This window comes from Lepidochelys olivacea (assembly GCF_965140295.1).
Source record: "Lepidochelys olivacea isolate rLepOli2 genome assembly, chromosome: 23".
NCBI classification, from domain to species: domain Eukaryota; kingdom Metazoa; phylum Chordata; order Testudines; family Cheloniidae; genus Lepidochelys; species Lepidochelys olivacea.
In genome coordinates, this window is record NC_140433.1 from 12,436,361 (window position 1) to 12,452,758 (window position 16,398).

General features: G+C 58.1%; 1 protein-coding gene and 1 long non-coding RNA gene across 3 annotated transcripts in view; one reads left to right on the top strand and one right to left on the bottom strand.

Annotated features, from left to right (window-relative positions):
* Positions 1 to 15,882, top strand: part of LOC311511768 — a 23,078-nt gene extending 7,196 nt beyond the window's left edge. The window contains exons 2-3 of one of the 2 annotated variants that reach the window (XR_014709338.1): positions 12,492 to 12,598; positions 14,176 to 15,882. This is a non-coding gene — a long non-coding RNA (uncharacterized lncRNA). Of the gene's footprint in view, positions 1 to 12,488; positions 12,599 to 14,175 lie in introns of both variants that reach the window. The other variant, XR_014709339.1, reaches the window with a different exon arrangement.
* LOC311511980 (immunoglobulin superfamily member 1-like) overlaps positions 1 to 16,398 on the bottom strand; it is a 112,091-nt gene that overhangs the window by 61,583 nt on the left and 34,110 nt on the right. Inside the window, exons 9-11 of the mRNA XM_084612953.1 lie at positions 13,579 to 13,828; positions 11,286 to 11,404; positions 10,618 to 10,744 (exon numbers count right to left, since the gene is read on the bottom strand). Of these exons, the coding sequence (XP_084469079.1) occupies positions 10,618 to 10,744; positions 11,286 to 11,404; positions 13,579 to 13,828 (496 nt within the window). The remainder of the gene's footprint in view (positions 1 to 10,617; positions 10,745 to 11,285; positions 11,405 to 13,578; positions 13,829 to 16,398) is intronic.

A 16,398-nucleotide genomic window follows, 5' to 3' on the forward strand; every position in this document is an offset into this window, starting at 1 on the left:
GGCAATTAGATTAGTCAGGCACAACTTGCCCTTGGTGAATCCATGCTGACTGTTCCTGATCACTTTCCTCTCCTCTAAGTGCTTCAGAATTGATTCCTTGAGGACCTGCTCCATGATTTTTCCGGGGACTGAGGTGAGGCTGACTGGCCTGTAGTTCCCAGGATCCTCCTCCTTCCCTTTTTGAAAGATTGGCACTACATTAGCCTTTTTCCAGGCGTCCGGGACTCCCCCGATCGCCATGAGTTTTCAAAGATAATGGCCAATGGCTCTGAATCACATCTGCCAACTCCTTCAGCACTCTCGGATGCAACTCGTCTGGTCCCATGGACTTGTGCTCGTCCAGCTTTTCTAAATAGTCCCGAACCGCTTCTTTCTCCACAGAGGGCTGGTCACCTCCTCCCCATGCTGTGCTGCCCAGGGCAACAGTCTGGGAGCTGACCTTGTTTGTGAAGACAGAGGCAAAAAAAGCATTGAGTACATTAGCTTTTTCCACATCCTCTGTCACTAGGTTGCCTCCCTCATTCGTTAAGGGGCCCACACATTCCTTGACTTTCTTCTTGTTGCTAACATACCTGAAGAAACCCTTCTTGTTACTCTTAACATCTCTTGCTAGCTGCAACTCCAGGTGTGATTTGGCCTTCCTCATTTCACTCCTGCATGCCTGAGGAATTTTTTTATAAACCTGATGCAGCTACCCTGTTATATACCACAGTTCGGGGAGGGGAATGGGGTCTAGTGATTGGGCGGGACGGGCTGGGAGCCAGGACTCCTGGGTTCCCTCCCTGGCTCTGGTTGGGGGGTGGGATCTGGTGCTTAGAGAAAAAGGACACAGATTTGAGAAAAAGGCCCCCTAGAGGTGAAAGGCCCCATGTCCCTTCCCCAGCCCATCCCTGGGTCAGCGGGTCTGCACAGCTCAGGGCCTAGGGCAGAGCTCATAGCGGGTTGACAGCTGAGCAGAGTTTCCCTCTCCCCCCTCAGGATGCTGCGAAAGGGACACAGGGGATGGGAGAGAGCTGACCAGCCCCCCAGAAAGGGGAGGGGGCAAGATCACGGGGACAGAGCTCAAGAGAAACTGGCCCCCCCGGCAGATGCCCCAGCTCTGGCTCCCCAGCTCATTTGCCCTTCACCCCCCCCCAACATTCAGGCATTGGGCCCCTCAGCCCCCCTATTCTGCCCCCTGGCCTGCGTCCCCTCCCCCATTCTGTCCCCCCCAGCCTGTAGTTCCCTCACGTCCACCCCATCATGGCCCTCGCCTTCCTAGTTCTGCCCTGTCCCCTATCCCTTCATCCCCCGTTGTGCCACTCATGCCCCATGCCCTGTCCCCTGTTCTGCCCCCCACCCCCCTGACCTCCCCGTTGTAGGGAAGGGACACCTGGCTGCCCTCAGTTAACATGGCCGCCCCCTCGCCCCCTGCAGCCCTCACAGGGCAGCCATGCTGGCCCCTGGCTAAGATGGCCAACGCCTCAACCTGGGGGCAGGAACAATCCTGCCCCCCCCCCGTGATGGGTTGGATCACAGGAAACCCCCGTGGGACTGCCAACTGATTTGCTGAGACGTCTTCTGCCCCTGCTTTCCCTGCCAATTTGGGACTCCACAACCCTGCCTAGTTTGAGCCAGACACGCTATCCTGTTGCAAATCAAGACCCAGGTCTGAACAACGTCCCACAAAAGCTGCAGGCTTAACTGAAAACAGATTAAGAAGTGTTCCTGTCTCCAACACCCAGATGCCCCGTTCCCAATGGGGTCCAAACCCCAAATAAATCCGTTTTACCCTAGATAAAGCTTATACAGGGTAAACTCATAAACTGTTCGCCCTCTATAACACAGAGAGACATGCACAGCTGTTTCCACCCCCCCAGGCTCGGTATTAATACATACTCTGGGTTAATAAGTAAAAAGTGATTTTATTAAATACAAAAAGTAGGATTTAAGTGGTTCCAAGTAATAACAGACAGAACAAAGTTCTAGGCAGTTCTTAAGTATCTAGATGGTGGGATAAGGGTGTACGATCGTTTCAGAGCCCTAGATGGCAGGTGTGTGCAGGGGTCTGGACACAGAGAATGGCCGACACCCTGTTTCTTGGCAACTGATGGCCTGGGCCCTTCCCTCCTGCAAGGTGAGAGCTAAAGGGTTGGAGAACAAAGGAATCAGGTGCCCTCCTGGCCAGGGAAAGGGACAAAGCCCAGAGGAGGAGGGGCTGGAGGGAGTTTCAGTTTGGGGCTGGCTGGGACATGAAGTGAAGGGCAGACGGGGTTGTCTGGCTCACTGCCCCCCAAAATGGACCCAGCTGAGGGGTCTGGTTCTCTGCACCTACAAGATCTGTGTTAGACCATGTTCCTGTCGTCTAATAAACCTCTGTTTTACTGGCTGGCTGAGAGTCACGTCTGACTGCGAAGTTGGGGGGCAGGACCCTCTGGCTTCCCCAGGACCCCGCCTGGGCGGACTCGCTGTGGGAAGCGCACGGAGGGGCAGAGGATGCTGAATGCTCCGAGGTCAGACCCAGGAAGGTGGAGCCGGGGGAGCTGTGTTTCCTGCAGACAGGCTGCTCACAGGAAGGCGACTGCCCCAGAGTCCTGACTGGCTTCATGGGGAGCAGTTCCAGAGCATCGCCCGGGGACTCCGTGACAGTAGCATAAAACATATTCCAGTTATGTCAAATATACATTCATAAGCATATTTCCATAATGAATTATGGGGTGTGTCATGGACTCCCAGGTCATGTCCACTCTCAGCCCCGTACGGTCCCTGGTGAAAACCCCCTTCAGTGTGACAACCCTTCTCGGGGGTCCACTCTCTCTTGGGGGTTACGCCCCTCCGCCTCCTGGAACCGCACCTCTCTGAGCCTTAGCACACCTGTCTCCTGCCATGGGACCCCTCAGGGAGTCCACTTGCTCTGGACCCCCGGGATCCCCACTCCCAGAGGGAATAATGCCCTCCGTTCCCTAGCCCGGAGCGACTCTCAGCCAGCGTAACACAGGAGGGTTTATTGAGCATCTGAACCCAGCACAGGAAACTCTCTGGGCCTCAGGCCTGGCCTCCCTCAGCACAGCACATCCCAGTCTCCCCTGCATCCAGGTAGGCTCTGCCTGCTCCCTCCCTCCAGCCCCGAGCCCCCCTGCTTCCCAGCTGGGCATCTGATCTCACCGGCCCCAAGCCCCCCTCTGTCCATTGTCTTCTCTCCAGGTAAACAGGGTCACCTGGGCCCCCTCTCCCCTCTTCTGTCCTCTGGCTGGAACCGGCTGGTCAGGTCACCAGGGTCCTCTCTTCACAGCCCATTGTCCTTTCACTGGCCGGACCAGCTGTGACTCCTGAGCTGGGCCTCCCGGTCACCAGGTCACCAGTCGCTGGGGTCTCCATTCTCCAGGGCATTGGCCGGGGTCCCAAGTTCTGTTGCACGTCCTCTGTACCAATAAACTCCCTCTCCCATCACCTCGTGAAACCAGTAACACTCAGGGAAACTGAATCCCACCTACTCTGCATGCAAACCATTGGAAAAACCAAGGAAAAGCCAAGAAACGCCCCCACTTTCTCACAGTGGGGAGCAGGGGTTGCCCCTATTGGTAAGGGGACGTCATGGGCCCCAGAGAGGGAGGTTATTGCCCTAGATCTCCTCCTAGATTGTGCCCCTTCCCTGAGATCCCCACACAGCTTCCAGGCAGTGACCTTCAGGGCAGGAGTCATCGGGGGATCTGGGGGTCTACCAGTGGTGGAGGGGCAGTGGGGTTGTCTCTCCATCCCCCCATCTCAATGAGCCCCTCCCCGAGGTGTCTGGGCCCCACTCACCTGGATTCACTGCCCCCGTGCCCCCCAACCAGCCCCAGCCCCTGGGCACCACGAGCCTGTTTCTAGAGCTGGTTTGATGGTACCTGGCCCCGTGCTGCCTGGGCGGGTGGGAGTCGGCGCCGCTCCAGGCTGGGTCGGGTTGGTTCCCCCTGTGGGAATAAAACGAGCACCTGTCAGGGGCCGGAGGAGGGACTGAAACAGCGACTCAGTGATCTCCCCCTCTCCCCACCTCGATTCAGCAGGCAGGACAGGTGGGGTGGGTGCCACACACCTGACTGCAGCATCCGATGGAAAGCCAGGAGAGTGAGCTAGGAGAGGACGAAAGACACAGCGGGGTGGCAAACAACCCAACCAGGGAAGGGAAAAGGATCTTGTCACAGAGTGTACAGAGTGTGGGGGAGTCCGGGGCCTGCACCCCTCTTCCTGGGATTCACTATGACTCTCAGGCAGCCAGTAAAATGGAAGGTTTATTGGACAATAGGAACCCAGTCTAAACCAGAGCTTGTGGGTACACCCAGGACCCCCTCAGTCCAGTCCTTCTTGGGGAGCAGGGAGCTCAGACCCCAGCCCTGGGGTTCCCTGTGTTCCTCCACACAGCCCCAACCTGAAACTAACCCCCCCTCTCCCCCCACAGCAGGCTCTCTCCTCCAGCCTCTGTTCACATTCCTGGGCAGAGGTGTTACCTCCCCCTTCCCGACCTGGCTCAGGTTACAGGCTCTCAGGTCTCCCATTGAAACTCCCCTGCCACATTCCCAGGTCAACACTCCCCCCTCCCTGCTGTGTCAGGTCCTCACATCTCCCCCCCCTTGGAGACTGAACTGAGCGGGGTCACTGTGACCAGTGACCTTGGGAAGTTCAGGCCCCCCTCTCCGGGACAGCGCATCCGCGATCAGGTTGGCACTTCCCTTCACGTGGACCACGTCCACGTCCTAATCCTGCAGGAGCAGGCTCCACCTCAGGAGTTTGGCGTTGGCTCCTTTCATCTGGTGCAGCCAGGTCAGGGGAGAGTGGTCGGTGTAGACGGTGAAGTGTCGCCCGAAGAGATAGGGCTCTAGTTTCTTGAGGGCCCACACCATGGCCATGCACTCCTTCTCGATGGCCGCGTAGTGTTGCTCCCGGGGTAGCAACTTCTTGCTCAGGTACCCGATGGGGTGTCTCTCCCCCTTTTCATCCTCCTGCATTACCACCGCCCCCAGTCACCTGTCTGAGGCATCGGTGAACACCATAAAGGGCTTGTCAAAGTCTGGGTTTGCCAGAACTGGGCCACTGACCAGAGCCTCCTTCAGTGCCCGGAAAGCCTCCTGGCACTGCTCGGTCCAGACCACCTTGTCTGGCTTCCCCTTCTTGCATAGCTCAGTGATGGGGGTGGCTATGGCGCTAAAGTGGGGCACAAATCTTCGGTAGTATCCTGCCAACTCAATAAAGGCTTCGACCTGCTATTTGGTGTGGGGAGCGGGCCAGTCTCTGATCACCTCCACCGTGGCTGGTTCCGGCTTTAGGTGGCCGCTCCCTACCCGATGGCCCAGGTAAGATACTTCCACCATCCCCACCTTCTACTTCTCAGCTTTTAGGGTCAGCTCAGCCCCCTGGAGTCAGTCCAGCACTTGTCTAACGTGGGATACATGGTCCTCCCAGGTCTGGCTAAAGACACAGATGTCATCAATATACGCCACGGCAAAACTCTCCATCCCCCTCAGGAGCTGGTCCACCAGGCGCTGGAAGGTGGCCGGTGCTCCCTTGAGGCCGAAAGGCAGGGTCAGGAACTCATAGAGCCTCAGAGGGGTGATAAAGGCCGATTTCAGCCGGGCATCTGCATCCAGCGGCACTTGCCAGTAGCCCTTTGTAAGGTCCATGTTGGTAAGGTATCGAGCTCCTCCCAGCTTGTCTAGGAGCTCGTCAGGCCTGGGCATGGGGTAGGCATCAGATACAGTGATGGAATTGAGCTTCCGACAGCCCACACAGAACCGAATCGACCCATCCTTTCTGGGGATCAGCGCCACCAGCAAGGCCCAAGGGCTGGCAGATGGCTGGATCACCTCCAAAGCCAGCATATCCCTGACCTCTCTTTCCAGGTCCTGAGCAGTTTTCCCTGTGACTCGTAAGGGGGAGCATCTTATTGGCGGGTGCGACCGTGTCTGCACCCGGTGGACAGTCAGATTAGTGCATCCAGGCTGGTTGGAAAACAGCTGTCGGTAGGGATGCAGCACCCCCCTGACCTCAGCTTGCTGGCCAGGGGTTAGCTGATCCGAGAGGGGAATTGTTTCCAGGGGGGAACCAGATCTGGTCCCAGGGAATAGATCTACTAAAGGGTCATCTCCCTGCTCCTCCCAATGTCCACACACGGCCAACACCACATTCCCCCTGGCATAATATGGCTTCATCATATTCACATGGTAAACCCGGCGATGGTGCGCCCAGATAGACAGCTCCACCACATAGTTTACCTCATTGAGCTGCGTGACAACCTTGAAAGGGCCCTCCCAGGCGGCCTGTAGTTTGTTTTTTCTCACGGGGATGAGAACCATCACCTGATCCCTGGTGGTGTAGGCATGGGCCCGCGCCGTGTGGTCATACCAGACCTTCTGCTTCTTCTGGGCTCTGGCCAGATTCTCCCTGGCCAGGCCCATGAGTTCAGCCAATCTCCCTCGGAAGATCCGGACATACTCCACCACTGACTCTCCATCGGGAGTGGCCTTCCCCTCCCACTCGTCTCTCATCAGGTCCAGGGGGCCCCTCACCCTCCTTCCATATAACAGTTCGAAAGGTGAAAATCCGGTAGACTCCTGGGGTACCTCCCTGTACGCGAACAGCAGGTGAGGTAAGTACTTGTCCCAATCCTGCGGGTGCTGGTTCATAAAGGTTTTCAGCATCATCTTTAGCGTCCCGTTGAACCTCTCCACCAGCCGAATGGACTGGGGGTGATAAGCTGAGGCCCAGTTGTGCCGGACCCCACATTTCTCCCACAAGCACCGGAGCAGGGCCGACATGAAGTTGGAGCCTTGGTCTGTCAAGACTTCCTTGGGGAACCCCACTCGGCTGAAAATGGTCAGGAGCACATCTGCCATGGTGTCTACCTCAATGGAAGCTAAGGGCACTGCCTCGGGGTAGCGGGTGGCAAAATCTACTGCCACCAGAATGTATTTCTTCCCCGACCGGGTCGTCTTGCTGAGAGGTCCCACTATGTCCATGGCCACCTTCTGGAAACGTTCCTCTATGATGGGCAAAGGTCTCAAAGCCACTTTCCCCCTTGTCCCGGGCCTTCCTCACCCTCTGACAGGGGTCACAGGATCGGCAATACTGCCGGACCGTGGTAAAGACCCCAGGCCAGTAAAAGTTCTGTAGCAACCTCTGCCAGGTGTATCGGATTCCCTGGTGCCCTGAGAGGGGGATGTCATGGCCAGGTACAGTAGCTTGCAGCGATACTTCTGGGGGACCACCAGCTACCTCCTGATCCCACAGGACTCTACTTCCCTTGGGGGAGCCCATTCTCAGTACAGGAACCCCTTCTCCCATGGGAACCTCTCCTAGCAACCTCTCCTCATGGTCCATACCACACTGAGGTCGGCTAGGTCCCTGAGCTTCTGCAAGGAGGGATCTTTCCTCAACTCAGCCTGGAACTCAGCGGCTGGGGAAGGGATGGGGACCGGTTCCTTCACATTCGCCAGGGTCCGAGGCCACAGGCTCTCTGAGCAGTACCCCTCAGCGCTCCCTCCCCACCAGGGTAGGGTCCTGCGCCTCCGATGTGGTACCCTCCCCAAGGTCTGCTCAGTCTGTCCCTGAGCCTGGGGCACTGGGTCTGTACGTGGCCTCTCTGGCCACAGTGATAGCAGCTCAGGTCACATTGGTGCCCTCGAGCGGGTTGGAGGGTCCCGACGCCAGGCGTTCCCCTTGGGATGGGGTTCTCCCTATTTCCCCGCTGGGAGGTCCCAAGGTGACTCTCTCTCTGCATCGTGGGGGGTCTGTTATTTTGGGACTCCTCCCTGCTACTCCCTGACCTGTTCACAAACTCGTCAGCCAGCTGCCTGCGTGCTGGGGGTTCTCTAGCTTTTTGTCCACCAACCACAGCCTCAGGTCGGAAGGGCACTGTTCATACAGTTGCTCCAGTACAATTAGGTCAAGCAGGTCCTCTCTAGCTTGTGCCCCAGCTGTCCACTTGCGGGCATATCCCTGCATCCGGTTGACCAGTTGTAGATATGTGACCTCAGGCATTTTACGCTAACTCCGAAACCTTCTCCGGTACATCTCGGGGGTCAGCCCAAACTCACGGAGCAGGGCCTGTTTGAACAGGTCGTAGTCCCCTGCCTCCGCCCCTGTCATTCGGCTGTACACCTCCACGGCTTTGGGGTCCAGTAAGGGGGTGAGGAACTGGAGCCTGTCTGCAGGGTCAACCCTGTGCATCTCGCAGGCATTCTCAAAGGCCGTCAGGAAGCTATCTATGTCCTCTCCCTCCTTCCGCTGGGCCAGGAAGCACTTATCAAACCTCCTTGCAGTTTTGGGTCCCCCCACACTCTCCGCAGCTGGGGCCCCACTGCTCCTCAGCCTGGCCAGCTCCAGTTCATGCTGTCTTTGTTTCTCCTTCTCCTGATGTTCCCTCTCCTTCCCTCCTGCTCATGCCGACGTTGTTTCTCCTCATGCTGACACTGCTTTTCACGGTCCTCCAGCTCCCTCATTTTCATCTCCCTCTCCCATTCCTTCCACCTCCGCTCCAGGGATGGGGAGCTCCGCCGGGAGGATCCCCTGCTGGCTGCCGGGGTCAGGGTGCCTTCGGTCTTCACTGGGCTTCCCCCAACCCCTCCCCCAGGCCTAGGTAGGAAGGGTCTCGGGATGTCCTCGGCAGCAGTCTGACCCCTCCCAGCCCGGTCAGGCCCCAGGGCCCACGCTGCGTCCACCGGGCGGCTTCCCTCAGGGACAGGGATCGGGTCATCCAAGCGATCCCTCTCCTCCAACTGGGCAATCAGCTGTTCCTTGGTGGACCTCCCAGTGCGCAGCCCCCTCTGCCTGCACAGCTCCACCAGGTCGCTCTTAAGGCGTTTAGCGTACATCTCCCTGCTGACCACTCGCAGGCCGGGCAGCTTTCCATGGTTTCCAGGAAAAACCCCTCGTGTGCCAGTCCTTCTTGAGGTCACCACCTCTTTGCCAGGGTCGAGCTGCAGACATCTCCGCCCCTGGGACCGCTCGCTGCAATCCCCCGGGGGACCCTGTTACTGCAAAAGTCCTCTCTGGTCACACACTCGCAGGGGTTAACCGCCCCCTGAAACCGTCTCTCTCAATCTTCAGCACACCTGGTCCCCATCAATCCCCCTTCGTTTTACTGCTCCCCAGTCACTTACTGCAGGAAGCGCCGTTCACGGGGTACAGTACATCCCACTGCTCCCACCAGTTGTCACGGAGTGTGGGGGAGTCCAGGCCCTGCACCCCTCTTCCTGGGATTCACTGAGAATCTCAGCCAGCCAGTAAAACAGAAGGTTTATTGGACAACAGGAACACAGTCTCAAACAGAGGTTGTGGGTACACCCAGGACCCCTCAGTCAAGTCCTTCTGGGGGAGCAGGGAGCTCAGACCCCAGCCCTGGGGTTCCCTGCGTTCCTCCACCCAGCACCAAACTGAAAACTAAACCCCCCGAAGCAGGCTCCCTGCTGCAGTCTCCGTCCACATTCCTGGCCACCTCCCCACCCCTCCTGGCTCAGGTGACAGGCTCTCAGGTCTCCCATCCCCAGGGCACATTCCCAGGTCAACACTCCCCTCTCCCTGCTGCCTCACATCCTCACACTCCCTGACAGGGGCACCGTCTGCCCCCTCCCCCCTCACTTCCCCAAACAATCCTGGCCCCCGGCTCTGACCTTTGTGGGGAGCCTGTCTGCCCCAAAGTCCTGCCCCCATCCTGACCCCTCTCCCCTCTACCCACTCTCCCAACCTACTTCGCCCAAACTCCCGGCTCCCCCAAGCTGGCTCCCCGCGAGCACCCGCTGTGGGGGGGTCCAGAAGCGCTGGTGGCTAAATCGCTCTGGGCCCTGTTGTGTTCATGGAGACGCAATAAAGGGCCCGAGGTGCGAACACGCCCCAGCCCCTGCCCCACACTGAACAGGGTTAAATACGGGCTGGGGCGGGGTCCAGAGCCCGCAGCCTGCTCAGCCCCACGGCAAACCCCCCAGTGACCCCTGGGACCGGCTGAGACAGACCCAGCAGAGCAGGAACCAGGGAGCCGTGGCAAGCGCCGTGTGAAACGAGGGGTTTGTTCCAGCCCCGGCCCCGTTCGCTGGAGCGAGTCTCTAGCCGGAAAATCCCCCGGGTTTGGGCGTCTCCCCGCTGGCACCGGAGATGCTAGCGACTGTCCTGGGGGGCAGAGGAGCCGGTGGAGCTGGGCTGGATCTGGCGTCGCCGCGGCTGCTATGAAAGTCCAACCCCATTTCCTCCCAGGTTGGGGGTTCAGCCAGGGGAGGGGCGATGGCGTCAGGGTCCCTCTCTCCAGCCGCTCTGCTCAGGACGTCTCCACGGAGCAGGGTCCGGAGGGCCCGGGGGCCCAGGAGACGGGGGGTGGCAGCCAGGAGGGTGAAGCAAGTCTCTTTCTTTAAGGCCCCAAAGGGTGGTGGGTGGCACAGCCCGTCCCCGCAATATTTTATCCACCAATGAGGCCTCGTTTCTGTCCCCCCAATTTTGGGTCACGGATTTCTGCTCCCCCACTTCTCCCGTGTCCTAGATGGGCCCCAGCCCGGCCCATGGGGTCTGTCCGGTGGCCTCTTGGGTTGGACAAATCCCATCTTTCTGTCTCGCCAACTTTCCCCCCAACGTTCATTCGTCCAGGTTCTCGTGAGGCTGCCTGAACTTCTCACTCACCTTCGTCGGCTGAACCCACCATGGGGGGGACATTGGGAGGCTCCGGTATCACAGCCCCCGCTGGGGTGGGGAGATTTGGGGGGCAACTCTGAGGGTTTGTACAAGAGAAATACAGGGTGGGAGAGGTCTAGGGAGAAAGGGGGGAGAGAAAAGGGGCTGGGGGACCCCGCTGAAGAGAGAGGAGGGGGATGGACAGCGGGGGGGGGGGCAATAAGTGCCATTATTCCAGTGCCATGCAAGATGCAGCCTCCCCGCTGTCCACTGACAGCCCTGGGCAGAGACTGGCCCGTTTGGCGCTGTCCAGGGGCTGCTCCGCGGGGAGCCCAATGAGCCCAGCACAGGGGCAGTTCCTCTAACTGGTGCTGCAGGGGCTGGTGATCGCAGGGTTCGGGGTTCAATCCTGGGGTGTTGCTGTCAGGTCAGGAGCTGTTGGGGGGGGGATTCACCGAGGCAGGGGTGTTTGGGAGCAGGAGGTTTTGTGCCGGCATTTCAGCCCCCCAAGGGGGAGCAGCTCGTCCCTCGTGGAGATTCTCCTCTCTTCAAGGCTGGATCCAGGCTTCTGGGGGTGCAGAGAGATGGCAGGTTAGAGGGGCCCGTGTCGCACTAGACTCAGCCCCTGGGGGCAGCAAGGGGCACAGAAGTGGGGGTCACCTCACCTAGGACACCACCCTCGGGCGGCTGTAGTGGGCCTCAGCCAGGATCAGCCCCACGATGAGCAGGACCATGGCGCTCAGCGCCAGGCGGGCGATGTCGGCGTGGGTGAAATCCGGGCATCCCAGGGGGGCTACTGCGGGGGGAAGGGGAGAGTCACTCTGTGGCTCAGACGGGGAGATAGCAGCTGGAGGCCAAAGAGAGTGGGTGAACTACCCCCTTGAGCCACCCGGCACCCCAGGGCCTGCCCAGGGGACTGTGACAGTCAGAGACGCAAGGTCCCAGGCCCCCCAGGACAGGGAACCACCCCAGCTCCCTGTCCCCGTAGGACCCCCTCAGTTTACCCCCACAGGTGCCTCTGCCCCGGCCTGTCTGCTGCGCAGTGAGCCCATTTCTGAGCTGCTGCAAAACACAGCCAGGCAGTGCGGACTGGGGGAGGCTGGGACGTAACCCGCTGCTCCCCCGACCCCGTGGTGCCCAGGGAGCAGCCAGAGGCAGCAAAACGTCTGTGGAGGATGGGTCAGGGGTCCCCTGGGAGCCCCATGGGGGAGGGCAAGCAAGAGCAGAGGGAATTCTGGATAATGGTCACTCCTATTACCAGGGGGAGATCATGAGGCCCAGGGAGGGGGCTCATTGCCCCAGCACCTGTGCACCCAGCAGGGCCCAGCCCCCACAGCCCCATCCCTCCCCTGGGATCCCCCCACAGCTCCCAGGCAGTGACCTGCAGGGCAGTAGGCTTCTGGGGAGCTGAGGGCCTGGCAATGGGTGAGGGGCAGTGGGTCTGTTTCTCCTTCCCCCATGTCAATGAGCCCCTCCCTGTGGTGTCTGGGCCTCACCCACCCAGCTTCACTCCCCCATCATTTCCTGCAACCAGCCCCAGCCCCTGGGCACCACAAGGCTGTTTCCAGGGCTGGCTGGACGGTGATTCCCGCCCCGGCCCTGGTACCTGGCCCTGCTCTGCTCGGGCGGGTGGGAGCCGGTGCCGCTCCAGGCTGGATCAGGGCGGTTCCCTCTGCGGGAATAGAACCAGCGTACACCAGGGCCTGGGGAGGGGAAGAAACAGCGACTCAGCGATCTGCCCCCAGCTGCTGACTCAGCATCGATCTTCACTGTCAGTCCCAGGGAGAGGAGGGATGGATTTTAGTTGGTGGAGAATGGGGACCCCCCCCACCCTGTTCCCTCCCTGGTGGGGACGCTCACTTCCTCCTGTTTGTCTCTAGCAGAGGCAGGCCAGGAGGTGCCATTCACACCTGGAGTCACTGCGGAGTCAGTCTCGGTGCGGCTGTTCCTATTTGGGAGGAGGAACGTCCCTGTGTCTATAGAGCTAAAGGTGAGCTCATCTGCAAACGGGGCTGTATCAAACCGGATGGGACGGCTAATCCAACAGTCCAGACTTGCTCTGAGATCACCGCGGGGGGGTCGGTTGGGAACCACACGGGATTCGTCATTTCAGGTCCAGTTTTCATGTAGACAAGGTTTTAGTCCATCCTTCTATCCCTCACCAAACACGCTCCCATCTGTCCACCTCCCTACTTTCCCACAGACTCATATTCCCACCGACCTGTGGCCGTCTGTCCCCATGGATCTGTCCATCACCCTCTATATAGAAGAAATGAACCCATCAGCACTGTCTGCAGGGACCATCCCCCTCCAAACAGCCCGACTGGCCCCGTGGGCGTTGGAGCGGGGAGTCCTGTTCCCTGGGGGATGAATTGTTCCATTTCTCCGGCTCACCTTCTCCCTCCGGCTCCATCATGGGGGGATCTGGCTGCTGGGGCCCAGCTGGGTCGGTTCCCTCTGTGGGATGAAATCGAGCGTGGGCTGGGGCTGGGGAGGGATAGAACCAGCACCCAGGCCCGGGTGGGAAGAGGCTGAAATGGTGACTCAGCGACTGGGCCCCTCGCCCCACGACCAGGCGTTTGTTATGGGTTTAATTGTCCAGGCTGGTGGGAAGTGAATTCAGCGCTGGGGCCGGAGCCAGCTGGGCATCCTCTGAGCCCTGACTCCTCTGTGTGTCCCCAGAGCGGGGTCAGCTGGGGGAACATCCCCCTGGGAAAGGCCCCCTGTTCTGCAGCCTCCCTGGGGGCAGGGATCCCCCCTTCCTCTGCCCTGAATCTCCAGCAGCTTCTGCTCCCCCTGGCTGGGGAACCCCCCAGTGACTCCGTCCCCGCTCCCCAGCCGGGCGTCCCCTCTGCTGGATCCAGGACTCAGGGCAGAGCCTGGCTCTGAGCGCCCCACTGGGGCTAAGCCCCTCTGAGTATCCAGCTGGGTGTGGGGCTGGGAGCAGGGATGCTGAGCCGGGCCCCTCACCGGCTACTACCAGCTCCACGGCGTCGCTGGGCTCCGACCAGACAGACAGGTCGGATTTGATGCTATGTCGGCAGCTGTAGCTCCCTGCATCTCTCTGGCTCACGTTGTGGATGGAAAATTGAGCCACATCCTCTGGGGGGTCTTTGTCCTGCCGTGCTTCTGGGTCTCCAGCTTTATACAGAAGGACCCTCGCTCCCCGACACCGACACTCACACCGGACGGTCACGGCTCCCCCCGGGGCGACCCCCCACTGGGGAGCAGGGAGATGTTGGGTTTGGGGTAGCTGGGCTCTGCAGGCAGGAGGAGACAGGCCGTGAGACACAGACCCCGGCACGGTCACTGCTCCCCGTCCCCACAGCCCGGCCCCAGTGACGAGGCCGAGACAGGGGGCTGCAGGGAGAGAGTCTCCTGGATGCTTTTTCCCCAAATCCAAGAGCGAGAGAGCTGGGCTAGCGACACAAGAGCCCCGGGGGCCCCTCACCCCTCAGCAGGGCAACGGCGCGGCTCCATCTGCCAGGAGCCCATGGAGGGGTGGCTGGGGCAGGGCAAGGAGAGGCCGAGGCGACCTAGAGGCCAATTGCGTTTTATCTCCATCAGCTGGGGAAGGAGAAATCAGTGGGCATGTGCACTGGCTTTCTCTCACACTCACCGAGGAAGAGGACGGTGAGAGCAGATGGCATGACGGAGGCAGCGAGAGGCCCCTCAGCACTGCCACCAACGCCCCAGAGCCCAGCTCCACCGAGCCCCAAATAACAAACTCAGCTGGTGTCTCCAGCTACAGGAAGCCGACGATGTCTCGTCTCTTCCTGTGTCCATCGCATTTTGTCTCTAATCTGCAGGGGAAATCTAGTGAGGTCAAAGTAAGCAGAGGCGCCTGCAAAACCCAAGCCTGGGCCCATCGGCCTGGCCAAATGTCATGCAGCTCCCAGCTTGTCTGTGTCTCTGTGGGGTGGGGGGACAGTTCTCCCTCCATGTACCCTGCAGCCTTGGGGAAGGTGCACCAGGCTGGGAGCCAAGAGAGCACGGGGTCTGGTCCTCAATCTGCCACTGACCACGATTTCCATGCAGATTCCCCCACACCCGTCCTTTCTTACATTCTGGGTTCAAACATGGGTGGTGGCCTGTCCTAAATATCAAGGGAAGGGTACCCACCTTTCTGTACACAGTGCTATAAAATCCCTCCTGGCCAGAGGCAAAACCCTTTCACCTGTAAAGGGTTAAGAAGCTCAGGTAACCTCGCTGGCACCTGACCCAAAATGACCAATGAGGGGTGTCAGGGTTTCTTCCCCACTCTGAACTCTAGGGTACAGATGTGGGGACCTGCATGAAAACCTCCCAAGCTTACTTTGACCAGCTTAGGTTAAAACTTCTCCAAGGTACAAACTATTTTACCCTTTGCCCTTGGACTTCCACTGCCACCACCAAAAGTTTATCTGGGTTTATTGGGAAAACGTAGTTTGGACGCGTCTTTCCCCCCAAAATCCTCCCAGCCTTTGCACCCCACTTCCTGGGGAAGGTTTGGTAAAAATCCTCACCAATTTGCATAGGTGACCACAGACCCAAACCCTTGGATCTTAGAACAATGACAAAAGCATTCAGTTTCTGAAAAGAAGGATTTTAATAGAAGTAAAAAGTAAAAAAGAATCACCTCTGTAAAATCAGGATGGTAAATACCTTACAGGGTAATTAGATTCAAAACATAGAGAATCCCTCTAGGCAAAACCTTAAGTTACAAAAAAGACACACAGACAGGAATATTCATTCTATTCAGCACAACTTAATTTCTCAGCCATTTAAAAAAATCAGAAGCTAACGCATATCTAGCTAGATTACTGACTAAGTTCTAAGACTCCATTCCTGTTCTGTCCCCAGCAAAAGCATTACCCAGACAGATACAGACCCTTTGTTTCTCTCCCTCCTCCCAGCTTTTGAAAGTATCTTTTCTCCTCATTGGTCATTTTGGTCAGGTGCCAGCGAGGTTATCCTAGCTTCTTAACCCTTTACAGGTGAAAGGATTTTTCCTCTGGCCAGGAGGGATTTTAAAGGTGTTTACCCTTCCCTTTATATTTATGACAAGGGGGCAAGATACTTTCAGACCTCGAGGGGGGGGGGAGTCTTTTGTCTGTCTGTGTGATACCTTTGCCAGGAACAGATCAAGGATGCAAGCCCTCCACTCCTGTAAAGTTAGTAAGTAATATAGCTAGAAAATGCATTAGGTTTTCTTTGTTTTGGCTTGTAAATTCGCTGTGCTGGAGGGAATGTGTATTCCTGTTTTTGTGTCTTTTTTGTAATTTAAGGTTTTGCCTAGAGGGATTCTCTGTGTTTTGAATCTGACTGCCTGTGAGATTATCTTCCATTCTAATCTTACAGAGTGTTTCTTTTATCTTTGTTTTGTTCTTCTAATAAAGTTCTGTTTTTTAAGAATCTGACTGGATTTTTAGGGTCCTAAGAAATCCAAGCTGGTCTGTGCTCAACTTGTTTATTCTCAAGCCTCCCCAGGAAAGGGGGTGTGAGGGCTCGAGCGAATTGCTGGGGGAAGAGGAACTCCAAGTGGTCCTTTTCCCTGGTTCTTGGTTAAAGCGCTTGGTGGTGGCAGCATTCCTCGTCCAAGAACAAATAGAGATTTTGTGCCTTGGGGAAGTTTTTAACCTAAGCTGGTAGAAATAAGCTTGGGGGGTCTTTCATGCAGGTCCCCACATCATAGAATCATAGAATATCAGGGTTGGAAGGGACCTCAGGAGGTCATCTAGTCCAACCCCTGCTCAAAGCAGGACCAATCCCCAATTAAATCATCCCAGCTAGGGCTTTGTCAAGCCTGAC